The sequence below is a fragment of the Coccinella septempunctata genome, chromosome 2 (genome assembly GCF_907165205.1).
Source record: "Coccinella septempunctata chromosome 2, icCocSept1.1, whole genome shotgun sequence".
Lineage (NCBI taxonomy): Eukaryota > Metazoa > Arthropoda > Insecta > Coleoptera > Coccinellidae > Coccinella > Coccinella septempunctata.
In genome coordinates this window covers 19360877-19376169 of record NC_058190.1, presented here as the reverse complement: position 1 = coordinate 19376169, position 15293 = coordinate 19360877, and the positions used below count along the sequence as shown (strand labels likewise).

At 39.0% G+C, this 15293-nt stretch overlaps 1 protein-coding gene across 1 annotated transcript in view; it reads left to right on the top strand.

Annotated features, from left to right (window-relative positions):
• The window catches only part of LOC123308569 (ribosome-releasing factor 2, mitochondrial), a 226114-nt gene extending 212049 nt beyond the window's left edge, over positions 1-14065 (top strand). Inside the window, exon 10 of the mRNA XM_044891290.1 lies at positions 13864-14065. Within this exon, the coding sequence (XP_044747225.1) occupies positions 13864-14025 (162 nt within the window). The 3' untranslated portion in view covers positions 14026-14065. The remainder of the gene's footprint in view (positions 1-13863) is intronic.
• The last annotated feature ends 1228 nt before the right edge of the window (positions 14066-15293 follow it).

The following is a 15293-nucleotide window of genomic DNA, read 5'->3' as shown; positions in this document are numbered from 1 at the left end:
TCCGTGGAGAGGTGGTATTTTCTCTTCTCAGACATTCTTGCATTTTCCATGCAGAATGATCGATAGTATTTAGTTCTGGAACTCTTTTGTTCTCATGTCCTTCAGGGCATTTTTTAGAACTTGGCTGTGTCGGTTTAGATTTCTTTTATTCATATCTGTTTTGTTGAGCCTGTATGTTTTTCTTAGTCTCCGATTTTCCCTGATGAGATCTTTGATTTCTCTGGGTGTATCACCGTGTGGATGTATCGGTGCTGGTCTCGTTATTTTCTTTGTGCCTTTTTGTAGGCATCTAGTATATTCTTTTATAGTTTATCAACTGCGCTTTCTAGGTCTTCCGGTGTGTTGATTGTTGGTATTTCTGTTACCTCCGATTGTATCAGATGGCTATATTTAGTCCAATCGGTGTATTCTCTTGTTTGCATTAGTTCTCTTGTTGGCCATTCTCCTATTGTTAATTCGATGAGGTTGTGGTTTGAGGTTCCGTCCCACAAGGTCTTTATCGAGAATTCTCTAGTGATATTTTTCATAATTGCGATATCAATTATATCTGGTAATCCATTTCCGAATGCTAGGTACATTGGTTCTTCAGGTCCAATAACGATAGCTTCATGTTTTTCAGCGAGATCTTCCAATAAGTTATTTGGGGGTCTTTCATATGCCGATGGGACTTCGACTCTTTGTCGATTTATTTCAGCAACAATCGTCACTGTTTCTAATTGTGACTCGTCAGATCTTCCTTTAAAATAGTGTTTCAGATCTCGTCTAACCAGTAAGGCAACACCTCCTCCAGTGTTTGCGATTCTGTCACATCTATATATCTCATAATTCATGAGGTTCAATCGCGTATTTGGTTGTATTCTTGTTTCCTGTAAGGCTATACCATCAGGTTTTCTCTCTGATATTATTTCTTCTATCTCGGATTTTCGAGTTCTGACCCCGTTTATGTTCCAAGAGACTATTAGGTTTAGCTTGGGGCATTTTCTGTTGCTCCTTCTTCTGTACTGGTTTGGGTACTTCTTTTTTCTTGTCGTCTACTTAGGAGAGGGTGGGCTTCTTTTTCTCCTGGACTCTTTGAGGAATCATGCTCTGCTGAGCCGATTTCTGGCCTGTTTTCCTCTTCCTTGTCACTAATTTGAATTCGATGCATCCTTTGTAGCTTGCTGAATGGCCTTCTTCACCGCACAGAACGCATGTGGCATTTCTCTCCTCACCTTTTCTGGTAAGTTCGCAATCTTTTGTGCAATGATTGCCCAAACATTTAACGCATCTGTATGGGAAAGAGCACTTGTTTTGGGCATGTCCGTACCTCTGGCATCTGAAGCATCGGCTTTGATTTTCTGCCCTTCTTTTTGGTTCCACTACAATGCAGGGATTGTAGAGGCGTCTTATTTCGAAAATCTCCTTTCTCTGAGTTTTGACCAGGTATAAGGGTATGAACTTTTTGGTTTTATTGGATGTCATTCTGGACACCTCGGCGTCATGGATTCCTAGGGCCTTTAGATCATTTTTGATTATATCTAGGTCAGCATTTATTGGGAGATGCCTTATGACTGCGGAGATCTTTTTCTCTTCCTCCATCTGGTAGGTAAAGTACTCCTTACCAATCTGGTTATTTATTTAGCCTATGGTCTACTCGAACATACATGAAAAAAAAAGAAAGAAAGGAAAGTTAATACAGGTACACACAACACAACACTAGAACACACTTCACAACTACACTCACAGTCATTGTCTCCACTATCACAGCTCCAGGCATAGCTGTTCGAGCCAGGAAATGGCCTCCGGTGTCGCGTGCAACAAGTCGTCGCCTGTTCCAGGAAAGGTCGTTAGCGGGCATTCATAGTTGATGTGACCCATTGTTTGGGAGGCAGGTTTGAGATCTGTTTTCTGCGGATTCTCGGTGGTTCTATGTGAGATAGCACTGGCAACCACTCGACTGGCGTAGATTTAATGGATCCTGTAATTATTCTCATCGTTTGGTTCAGAACTGTGTCGATTTTAGATACGTAGGGGCTGTTTATCCAAGCTGATGCGCAGTATTCGGCCGTTGGGAAGACAAGACTAAGTGCGGAAGTACGCAGGGTTGGAGCATCAGCTCCCCAGGTCGATCCAGCCAGCTTGTATAGGATGTTATTACGGGACCTTAGATTCGCTGCCAAGTTGGTCAGGTGTTTGTTGAACGACAGGGTACGATCCACCGTGACACCCAGATATTTAGGGTTGTGATTATGGCGTAAAACAGTGCCATTTATAGTGATTCTTAGGCTGGTAGATGCCAATCTATTGTTGGGTGAAAGCAACAGGTCTCAGTTTTCGCAGTGTTGGGTGTCAACCTCCACCTTCTACAGTAGTCCGATAGAATGTCCAGGTCCGCTGACAAAGCAGCTTCTATGTTTCGAGTGAGTTATGTTCGAGTGCTGTGTTGCCAGAGCCAAATCATCGGCATACATAACTTACGGCTCGGTGTTTGTGGAAGGTCAGCTATGTATAGATTGAAAAGAAGTGGAGCCAGAACTGAGCCTTGAGGTAAGCCGTTATTAAGCAGCTTGGGTCTGCTTCGTGTGTCCCCCATTACAGTCTGAAGGGATCTATTGGAGAGCATGTTGTTCACTATTGCTGTCAGCTTCCTATATCTTATGGTTCTCAGAAATTTATACATTAAGCCCTCCCTCCAGACGGTATCATAGGCAGCTGTTAAGTCTATGAAGGCTACTCCTGTCTTGCTGCGTTCCTCAGCCTCTCTCAATATAGGTCAGAAGTGCAAGGACCTGATCTTCGCAGTTGCGACCAGGTCGGAAACCAGCTTGTTCCCTGGGCAAGATGTCCAATCTGGTCAAAATATTTCGTAATGTTCCTGTAATCGTCCACAGTCGAGGCTACGATCATAATTCCGTCTTTTACGACGGTTGCTCTGTTGTAGCTGAATTTTTTTATGTAGGGAGCTTTCGAGATCTCTACCCAATCGGCTGTAGCCATCGTCGTGATGGGTGGAATTTTATCTTTTTTAAGTAACTCCGTTGCTTTTTTTGCGGTCTCTTCGTCTGAAGATGAACTTTCTTTACGCGCGCGTTTTGAGTGCGGCGCGTTCTGGGTTTTTGCAACTTGAGTTGCAAAATTTTTCTTCTTTTCCGGTTCTGGAGCTACTTCCTATTTGGAGGAATTTTTTGGGACAGCTACCGGCTTTGCAATTTCTGCAAATGTGGGGGATTTCTGTGCCGTAATCTGTTTTGCAATTTCAGCAAAACTAGGGGATTGAGGCGCTTTATTCTTATTAACTTCCTCTCTCAAGAGGCGTACCTCCCCGACCAACTGAGCCACGGTTTCAGTTAGTTTATTAATTTGAGCCTTCAACTGCCCATTCTCTTCTTTGAGCCTTACAAGCTCCTCTGCTTCTCCATCGCTCTTCGGCGTCCGTAGCTTCCATGTAGGAGCTCTCATTGTCTGAGACCTCCGACATGGCTATTTGTCGGTATTAAACTATATGAGGTATTTCTGAATAAAATTGAAATATTTGAAATCCTTACTACAATAATACTAAAAAGCTATGTGGCTTAGTTATGTATTTTCTATAATATCAGAAAAATTAATATCGACTGACCAGTGATATCCGTGCAACCATCGATATTAAAAATCTGGACTGAAGACACTGAATATACTGAATTTGAGCGAATTTATGCTCTATAACACTGTAATGAGAGGATGGTTTTTCAAAACTACCCCCTCATTTTAGAAGAATCTTTTAGTTTTCATTTTCGAATTAATTTTGGAGAAAAATCTTTTCAAATTTCCAATTCAGGATTCCGACATCGTTCGGAATTGTAAACATTCCGCACCGTTTTTATTCCGTTTTCATTTCCTAAAAACGATGTCGCACCGTATAAAACATCCTGAATTGGAAGATAACCGAGTTTTTTTGGTCGCTAGCTAGATAAGTCGAAATTAAGACGTTTTCATCGACGCAAATTTACCGAATTTCGACTGTCGGGCACATCTGATTTCCGCACCTCCCCTGTGGGTATAAAATCAGATGTTCCCCCACAGGCCACTTCACTTACGATTGACTGACGATTGATTCACCTGCTGTTCACATTTACGATTTGCGATTAATTAGTGCCGTCCGCCGTAAAAACTTGTTGGGAGATTTCTTTAGAGTTGCTTTTCTTTTTCTTGGTTTCGATTCAGAGTATACTTTGTTTTTTTATGTTTTTCTCTTCACAGTATTGAGTGATTTTGAAATTTGCGAGTGCAAGTGACCAAACCATAGGTACCATTGGAACTTCAGCCTCCCCTCATCCCTTCCTACCCCTAGTTTAAGCTCCACTTCTACTGCAGAAGCACCCCGCTGGCGTGGATACTAAGGGGGCGCGGAAAGCACTTTGGAGTGGCGGGAAACTTCCTCCACCCCTTCCTACCTCTAGGTCAAGTTCCACTCCTACTTCAGAAGCACCCCGCTGGCGTTGATACTCAGGGGGCGCGGAAAGCACTTTGGAGTGGCGGAAAACCTTCCTTCATCCCTTCCTACCCCGGGTTAAGTTCCACCCCTACTGCTAAAGGGCCCCGCTGGCGTGGATACTCAGGGGGTGCGGAAGCACTTTGGAGTGGCGAAAAACCTTCCTTCATCCCTTCCTACCCCGGGTTAAGTTCCATCCCTACTGCTAAAGCACCCCGCTGGCGTGGATACTCAGGGGGTGCGGAAGCACTTTGGAGTGGCTAACCCTCTTTCCTCCCCCGTTGTTTCGACGCTCACCTCAGCTGTTATCGAGGAACCCCGCTGGCGTGGATACTCAGGGGGCGAAGAACGCACCTAGGGATGAGCTGTCGTAAATCTGTGCCGTCTTTCATCCCCTAACCTGGCTGAAGTTCGATAATTGTCCGTTAAGTGTACGTCCCACGTTCTGGCTGGCGAACTAGTCCGTATACCCCCGTATAACTGTTGAGATCGGATTCCGTTTCATTCCGTCCGTTTTGCCCCTGTAAATTCACTGATTTCGAGTCTTTCACTGTACGAATTTTATAATAGTGCCATTCGTATTCCCTTTTTACGAGTCGACAAATAAAGGTTGTGTACGTTGATTTTGACTATCATTGGGCGTCGCTAACACCCTAGACACCAAGGAACCTTGTCTTCGGCTAGTAGCTACCAGGGTAGGTTTGCTATTCTCCCTTAAAGAATAGCTGGCGCTCGAGTACACCGAGGAAAACCCGCTACAACACATACACTTATAGAACTTACAAAAAACTTCGGAAGTTTGATAGACGGAATCAAAAATTCCGTAGCTTTGCTAGTGTACTCTTTCACTTCGACTTTCTCTTCCACTTTTACTTTTATAGCACTCTGAAAAGCGTCTGAACTGGTCGAGGTCTCACTCGGAACTGGAATGACATGACGAAGATGTTTCATCATTTTGTACTAGGCTGCGGATTTTAGGGGCGGAATTCCTACTTCGGGAAGATTTGGGCGGAGCATCGCCAGACGAAGAAGCGAGAATCAGAAAAAAAATAAAGATCAGAATCGCACTTCATATATTCACGACAGAAAGAAGTCGTCACATAAGAACTAGTTGAATTCACGCATTCGTTGATCACACATCCCGCTTTGATTTGTTACGCCGTTTTTCACATATTCTTAAGTTTAAATCTTTGGAATCGAGTGATTTCTGACAGGATAGTTATTCCTGGGGATTAATGGGATTGGGAGATCTCATCGCTACAGCTGGCAGTTCAGAGGGCCCTCTTCCACACTATACAGGGCGTCCCAAGGTAATTGCGCTTCTTTTGGCCCATTATTGATCCTGCCTTGTTATTTCATTGAGTACTTAACATCGCCTATAGGTCACACAAAAGGTAAAAAATTCTAGAAAAACCATCTTGACGATTACGTCCAGTTTTTCTCCCCGGTCGCTATGGAAGGAGGGTACGCACATTTTTTATTTTTCTTATATACCCTCAATTCGCACAGCTACAGTTCTCGAGATCCCCTCAGTAGACAACAAATTTTGCCCACCCGTGAAAAGGGGCCCAAGGGGTCAAGGATTAGTGGACGCATGCCTTGGACGGTCGCGACGGAGGAATGCGACGGGCAGAATCGAATAAGGGAATAATTGATAACGTAAAACAGATGATCGACGTAGAAACTGGGAAACTGATATTTGCCATGAACAAACGAGTTGCATGGAAGGAACTGGGAAGGATATTCAGAAGAATTTAAAAACTAGTACCACGATACGAATTATCTTACACTATTCCCCGAATAGCTTATACCAGTCTCCCCTTTTGAGACTTCTAAATCTACTCTATTCCGTCTTCCCGACGACTTCATCTTCGAATCCCGGATTCCACTTCCGTCTTCCCGACGTCTATTTTCTTCCACTAACTCCCTTCCCTTTTCTGGTTCCTTTTATCATTCCCCTTCTTAGACCAAAGCCCAAATTTCTTGTCTACCTCTCGTGGGTGGATCCCCAATTATTCCACGACGCTCTAACCTCGATTTTCCGCTATTAATTGAATTAGCCGGTTAATACTCAAGAGCGTACTAATTCTTACAACGATACAACGCCAAATTAGTTGTCTTCGAATATTGAATTGATATATATGCTCTTATGGGCAAGTAATTATCTACACTAAACCGTTTTCCTTTTAACTTAAAATCGACTTCATGTCCGAAACTAAACTTCTTCAACACTTATCTTCCCAGTGGAAAAAATCAATCATACGCTTGTCAAAAAAAACCTTTATTTTCAATTATTTTGGACGTTGAGAGCCCGAGAAGGAATTTCCTTACCCAATATTCTAGAAGCATATACAGGGTGGCCATTTGAAAACGAAACAGACGAGATTACAGACGAAATAAATTTTTTCCATAGAAATGCTCGGACAGGTCGATTTCTGTTTCGAGGGGGACAACTTAAGATGTAGGTTACGGAGGCATAGCGCTTCAACCTTTGCTACTACAACCCTCATCCCCAATTTTTGAATAGGGAAGATGGGGTGAGTGATACCTCATTTGAAAGGTATTTTTATACTGATTTCAGCACAGTAATTGTTTTTTCATTTTATGCATTAGTTCTCGAAATATTCTTAACTAAGTATTTGAAAATGAAGTGGTGTTTTCATGGCACTTGTAGTGTTTTTTTGTGAAAAATCAACATTTTGAGCTTCAAAACAACCATGACTGTGGCTTCCTTCCTCCAATCCACTGACATAGAAATCTTTAATCAAGATGTCGAACAAACGAAGCGTATTGCGAAGGAGCTCAATCTTGCTGAAACTCAATCTAAATTATCTTCGATATAATTTGCAGTATTTCCAATGACATGCGGTAACACTTGATCGATAGAAATCTCCAAATAGTCCAAATACGTACATATCTCTAATCAGATTACCAGGTGAGAAAATCAAATCATTAATGATGCCACAGAAATATTCCAGTCCCAATTCGTGAAACGATTTCCGACTTAATTATGAAGTGTTTTCTCAGTTGGCTTCAATAATGTTTTCATTTTGTTGATTAACTGAGAAAACACTTCATAATTAAGTCGGAAATCGTTCGATCATGTTATTGGAAATACTGCAAATTATATCGAAGATAATTTAGATTGAGTTTCAGCAAGATTGAGCTCCTTCGCAATACGCTTTGTTTGTTCGACATCTTGATTAAAGATTTCTATGTCAGTGGATTGGAGGAAGGAAGCCACAGTCATGGTTGTTTTGAAGCTCAAAATGTCGATTTTTCACAAAAAAACACTACAAGTGCCATGAAAACACCACTTCATTTTCAAATACTTAGTTAAGAATATTTCGAGAACTAATGCATAAAATGAAAAAACAATTACTGTGCTGAAATCAGTATAAAAATACCTTTCAAATGAGGTATCACTCACCCCATCTTCCCTATTCAAAAATTGGGGGTGAGGGTTGTAGTAGCAAAGGTTGAAGCGCTATGCGTCCGTAACCTACATCTTAAGTTGTCCCCCTCGAAACAGAAATCGACCTGTCCGAGCATTTCTATCGAAAAAATTTATTTCGTCTGTAATCTCGTCTGTTTCGTTTTCAAATGGCCACCCTGTATATCTCGTCAATATTCCCATTTATTACATAAGAAGTTTTGGGAGATACACTGTTGATTTTAAGTTTTTGAATTAAATTTGAGCTAGAGTTATTACCAGGTGATAGATTGCCATAGAAACAATTTTCTAATGGTTTTGTTAGGAAATCCATCTTGAAAGATAGATTAACGATATAGGGATCAATTTTGATTTGCTGATGGATGATTTCAAATGATAGAAATAAAGAATATCGAAAACAGATGGAATGAGAGAAAAATAATCCTTGTCGAAAAAGGATTATGAAGAAGCGTTGTGGCCACTCTTTAATGTGAGCACAACGTTCTGCATGCTCTCTGATAAGATTTGAGTTTTATTTATATGATAGGTCACTTTTTGATTATTGTGTTCTCCATGATTAAATTACATGTTCAAGGGAGATGAATTGTTTTGTATGACTTTGCATGTGTTGTTTTGTTGTTTTTGTATATAGTCGATAAGTTGGATTTGGTCAATCAATATCCATAAGAAGGTATCTTTGAAAGATACCATGGCAGATTTTCAACCAGTAGGAAGGTATAATCATCAGGTCATCATCAGTGGAATAGCCTCTGAATGGTACTTAACTTTAGTTACCAGGTCGCGACGGCGATAGTATACTAAAGTGCGGAAAACCGGATATTGCGGCTATTTCATCAGAAATGTTAAGAAGTTCATGAACTCGGAAAGTTGTGCGCCAAAGAATTAGAAAGTTCGGAAATTTTGCGTAAGAATGAGAGACATTCAACTCAATATGTGGACTTGTGCGTATGAGGGAATTCTGAACTGATCAAGTTCGGTTATGGAACGATGTCGGTCCGTATATAAGGCTCGAAATGCATCGTCCAGAGGTAGACGTAATCGTCATCAGTAGAACGACGATGGTTCAGATTAAAAAGGTTCTTCGAAAGATGCGAGTGGAAGGTAACCAGAAGAGAATTAGATTAGAGACGGCGGGACATAGACTGTCCAATACATACTTTGACGATAAAGAAGGAATAGAATTAGCTCACCAAACTGCGATTAATCAAATACATCACTCAGAAAAGAATGTTTTCAACTTATGGGAGATGAATAACGGCGAGAAAGTGCGAGCAAATCCGACGTCGAAAGTACGCTACCAAAACAAATCGAGCAATATCTAGGGTTACACCCAATCTTACCAATAGTGATACCACACTGGACTGAGACACATAGCCGGTAAACGATGTAAGTAATGTGCCGCGTCAACAAGGTCGAATTGAGTTTGCGTTTTCGTTACATACGATATGAACCTTAGCACGGGTTAAACAGTGGCGTTCCATGTAAAGAAACTTTTCCATTTGAGGTAACTTTTGGTTTTTCACCTGAAGAGATATTCGTTATTCCACATGATTCCGAGGATGACTTTGTGTGAAAAGGATGCGAGAGGATGTCAGGAAGCGTAGCAACCAGAGAGTCAGGCTGGAAAATGTGCGCGAAAGTGAAAAAGCAATTCCGAAAAGTGAAATGGACACCATGCTGGAGATAGTGGGGTGTTTTGGGGAAGTGCTAGAAGTTATGAAAAGACTGCTTGATTAAATAATTGTAGCGCAGCATTTTTGTTTTTGCTTATTTTATTTGTTTCGGGGTACCTCGGCTCTTTTAATTTTGTTAACACAGCTAAGAGGTACCCGAAAGGTTCTGAATTTTGCTCATATTTTTGTGCGAAGAACATACCACCTTAGTCGTTTGAAACAGTAGTAGGTTAAGTAATAGGGAAGGAACTATGAATTGTGAGATAAATTCTTTTATGAAACTCAATTTTGTGAATCAGCAGAAATTAAGTCGGCATCGTGGCAATATATTTATTGTTCAATTGTTACAACTTGCTATAGTTTCGAGGAATAGTTCTCCTCTTCTTCAGGCTAAAAAAACAAAGAACATACAGACTTTCATCGAGTAACAAGGGATGAGGCAACCTACCAATATGTAGTAAAAATTGCGAAAAAAATAATAACATCGGGAGTATAACGAGGACAGATTCAAAAGTTCAAACCTATAAAAAATCTCTTACAAGTTTGCGAGAAAGCATGTGGACATGACTCTACTCTAACCTAAAAAACGGTGTAGAAGTCTTATGTCTTCATGGACGACCACAGAAAAACTTTTAACAATAGTCACAGAATAAAAACATATACATTACAGCTTAGTACTCACATTCATTGAAAAAATTATCAATATGTACTGAAACCAGAAGAAATGTCATTACTAATGTGATGAAACTGAAACAGATTTATAACCTGAAACTATAAAAACCTACAGTTCGTGGACGAGCATATGGATGTGATCCTACATAACCTAAAAAACGGTGTAGAGATTTTGTCGCGTGGACGGCCACAAAATGCAACAAACATCAGTCACAGGATGAAAAAGAGAAACATACACTAGACAAACGCGCGTTCCACTAGGCGCTCACAACGCTCACGACGACCTAAGGCCGTTCCACTAGAAGATCACGATCGCCCGCTTCGAATCGATGGCGTCATCGTTTTCGATCATGACGACCCATCTCTGCCCGTTGGTCGAAGTGGTCGTTTGTGAACGCGTGGCGCTAAATTTAAAATGGATGAATTATCGTCGATTTCGTGACGTCGATTTCATTTGATCTTTGTACGAAGATTCCTTGAAATGAAGTTATTATTTATTTATTTATTTTATCATCAAATTCCGCTACAACTTGTAAATTTTGTAAAATATCGGAGCCCATCTTCAACACTACCAAAGATCTTTGAACACTATTGCTTTCTCACGAACAAGAACACAAGATTTGTAAATAAATTCTGATTCCCACTGTACCAATGTTGTGCAAGCTAAACCGCTTAAATCAAAGAAGAACTTGGCGAGAGTTTGGTTCTTCATCTTTCTCAAGAGAATCAAATTATACAAAACTGATTTCTGCATTCATTTCGCGTTTTGAATTTTCAAAAACGAGTTCACCGTCGCTCACGTACCGTTCCACAAGCCTATACGCTTTTGAAGCCGGGCACTAGTGGAACGGTAATTCGGGCGGTCGTGGTCGTGATCGTTGTGAACGGCGTGAGCGCCTAGTGGAACGCACCCTGAGTTCATCCACCACTCTCTATCCCAAACATTTTTATTTTATTGATGAGATGGCACTATAGAGAGATATGGAACAAGCGTATAACACCGACGTACGCTAATAACGTTATGCGGAAATGGAATAACGTCTTGCGCTATCTGGCTCAGATTTTAGTCGTATGGAAGATACAAATTTACAGATATGAGGATTTTACGGGAACGAGGACAAATCAAATTGTTGACAAAACTTTATTCAAAAGTCGACGTTTCGTCTGTATTTTCAGACTTCATCAGGACTGCAAAGGAGACAAAAAGATTCTGCAGACTTACCCTGAATAAATATTGTGAAAGTTAGATATATGCAAAAAGTGAGGGCAATACATGGAGATATAGGGTGAGAATAAACAACTAAAATACACCCACAAACATAACTAAACAAATCAAAAATTATATATATCACATACGAAAATTGCACAGTTCATTGAATAGAATCAATCTGACAGACCAAGCAACGAAACGGCAAATACGATCTCTACAGTGACATACGTTCTTTGAACATATCCAACAAAGAACAGTAAATAATATTGAGACCTTGTGTGTCTGAGCGATGATTCACCGTGTCATTCATATGTATGAACATCATTTCGCTTAGATTGCGTTTTTAAAATTTGTCTCTCTATCTTTTTTACGTCATCAAAGTCGAAACTGTGCTGAGTTGTGAAATGATGTTCAGAAAGTGCTGTTCTATCAGATCGACCAGCATTTTGCAATTGGCAATCATATTTGTGCTGTCGTATTCTGTTCTTAAGAAGTTCTTAAGAAGTCTGCCCAATATAACATTTCTCGCAACCTTTACAGGAAATTTTGTAAAAACACGAATTGTCAATAATTTTCTTCTCATCTTTCAGTTTGGAGAAAATGGAACCAACAGTTTTTACATTGTAGAATGCCAATTTGAAGTCCTCTACATGACTTTTGAAGATGTTATTTGAAGGGTACAGGGAAAAAACCATCGATGTCAATTTTTGTCCGAAAATGAGTTAGACACACAATTCAATTCAGAATGAAAAGTAGTATATTATGGTATATTGAAACGGACATCAAACTATGTAGATCAGTCATACGTTAAGTCGCTCCCGAAGATTTACCGTGCAGGGAAAGAACTAACGATATCGATCAATATACGAAAGAAAAATCTCTAAGTCATTTCATGTATTGCACTCAGTTTATGTATAATAATATTAATAATGTTCATTTCGAGAATAATTTATGTAGATCTTTCACCCGTTTGATATCATCATTAATGAAGTCTGCACTACTCAAACGTCTCACCCTCAGCAAAAGTCCCTCCATAATTCCCATCTTTTGCAAAATGTGATGATTATCAGATTTCATTCAGTAAGGAAATGGCTAAAACTCAACTCTCTATTAGAGAGTTGAAGTGCGCACAGGACGTTAGCCTGAACGTAAACGTTAACGTGACAAATAACGTCAAATATAACGTTTACGTGTTGTAATGAAATTTGAGTTGAAGTGCTGCCATCATGAAACGTCAGACGTTAAACATAACCTATCAATTTGGATTTTGATTTCATTTTGCTTTTGACTGGGAGGGTCTTTCGACCAGGTCCAGTCTTCCAAGTGATGATTCTTCTATTCTTCAGTTGTTCGAGGAACGCTACAGGACCCTTATATTGGGGAATCATCTCCCATAGATATACCAGTGGTTATTCAGTAGTAAACTTAAAAAAACGGGGAAGAAATTTAAAAAACTTCTGTTTTTGGAACGACGGTTCGAATCGCGGCGATTCGAACGGATGGAAAAGAACGAAGTCTGTGGGCAGCATAATGCGGAATATCCTTTTATGTTACAGGTTCAGAATAATTGTGTTCACGTTGAAGATAATTTAAAGTTTTTGGGACTAGATAAGCATCTTAAGTGGGGTCCACATATTGAACAATTAAAGAGTAGACTCAACTCTACCTGTTATATCCTGTTTATGTTGAGGAGTCAAGTTGATTTCGATATGCTAAAACTAGTGTATTATGCTAACTTTCATTCAATTCTTTGTTATGGAATCATATTTTGAAGAAGTTCCTCTCATGTTGAAAGTATTTTTGTAGCTCAAAAAGGAGAATTACGAACCATGCTAAGCATGAGATATAGAGAGAGTTGTAGAGGCGTATTTAAGAAAAATAATATTTTAACTGTGGGGCTTATGTTTACAAACTACTGATTTTTTTCAGTAAGAGTAGCCATTATTTTGCGGATTTCAAAAATTCAAATAATACCAGGAGAATTTTTAGAATTTCATCTTACATATTACCACAGCATAGTTTAGCACACTTTTAAGAGGTAGATCGGTTGCGTGTATGGCAGTAAATTTATTCAATATCCTACCAAAAGATTTGAGGAATATAACGGGTCATACAAAATTCAAGAAATCTCTGTATGGATTTATTCTAGATTGTGAACCATATAGTTTGAGTGAATTTAGAGAGTACTGCATGGTTTGATGTAAGCATTGTTTCATTTTCCTTTTCTTTTGTTCAACTACAGGTTGATGACTTGTTTCAAATTTAATTCTTTCTGGTGTAATCTTTTGAAACCAATAAATGTTATTATTATTATTATTATTATACCCTATTGATACTGATCTGAAAGCTAAATTAAGCAAATTAAGTGTAAGAAAAAACTTGTTTACTCGAATTATTTTTACAGGTGGTTAGAGCCAACACTCCATTATCTGAACTACAAGGTTATGCGACAATTATCAGAACCCTTTCTTCAGGAACAGCAACTTTTTCAATGGAGTTCTATAAATATAGGAAAATGTCACCAATAGACGAAGAAATAGCTATCAGAAGTGTTAGAGGATTTTAATATTTTTCGATTAATTACACAAATATATGAATTAGAATTGTCTTGTTTTTATTTTTTGGATTTAAAAAACTTTATCTATCGAAGTGTTGGCGGGTACACAATGAAAAAATTAGAAATTGAATTTTCCAGGCCAACTTATGTGCAGCACGATATCTCGGAAAAGTGAATGCTAGATGTGTGCTGGAGAATGCTAAAAAAAAATTGAAAAATCTTCAGTAGCACTAAAAAAATTGGGGATTGAATTTTCAAACATAAAAACCATGTTTTCCAACATAAAAACCAGATTTTTTTCTATATTATGAAAAAAGTAAAATGTGAGGCAAGTGCTGAAGAAAAACTCGAGAAAAAAAATCTTCAACACAAATAGAAAAATGACTATTGAAGTTTTTTTTTGGAAAATCTATGTACGACCAGAAAAAAAAGCTAATTTCATCAGAATCCTGGAGCAATTGAATGTGGAAAATACTAGTTGATGCCGAGAGATTTCAAGAGATGTGGTAAAATTGACGATACAATTCTCCAGAAATACCTATATTATGACAGAAAGAACCATCATGTTTTTTCGAAATCCTGAAGTAGGTAAATCACAGCTTTATGCAATTATGAAAAATCTGCTAGGTTAAGGAGTCAGAAAATTAATTCATAAAATTTGCAATTTGCAAACCTTAAGTGCGTGCATGATAGAAAACAGCTCCGAGAATCGGTTGAAATGAGGAATAATCAGGATTATTGTTCGATTGTCTAGTTTGATCTGAATACATTTCCGGTTTTATATATGGAATACTCATATATATGATTATTCTCCATTCACTTTTATTTAAGCACTCGGTTGGCCATGGAAATTTGATACATTCCACTCTGTATAGTACGAAAATGTGGGTTTATAATGCTTATCAAAACATTTTTGGGTTTTAAATCACTGCAATTATTTGTTGTCCGTTCTACGTAAAAGTCTCAGTAATTACGTATTTTATCACAATGACGAATCACTTCGGAAAATATGAAGTCGAAAATATGTGCCGAACATAATTGACGTTAAGTTGATAGTTTAATGTCTGGAAATTTGCCAGACATCAAACTATATATAAACTATATTCAATTAAATATAGTTGGGAATTAACGGCATACAGCCTCCCCTGCTCGGGGAGTTAGTTATAGTGTTATAGTGAGAAGGGGAGGTACTTATACAGGGTGAGTCGGGAGAAAAGACCAAACTCCAGGTGTGTATTATACACGTAAAAATAATTTCAAAAAACCCATATGTTCTT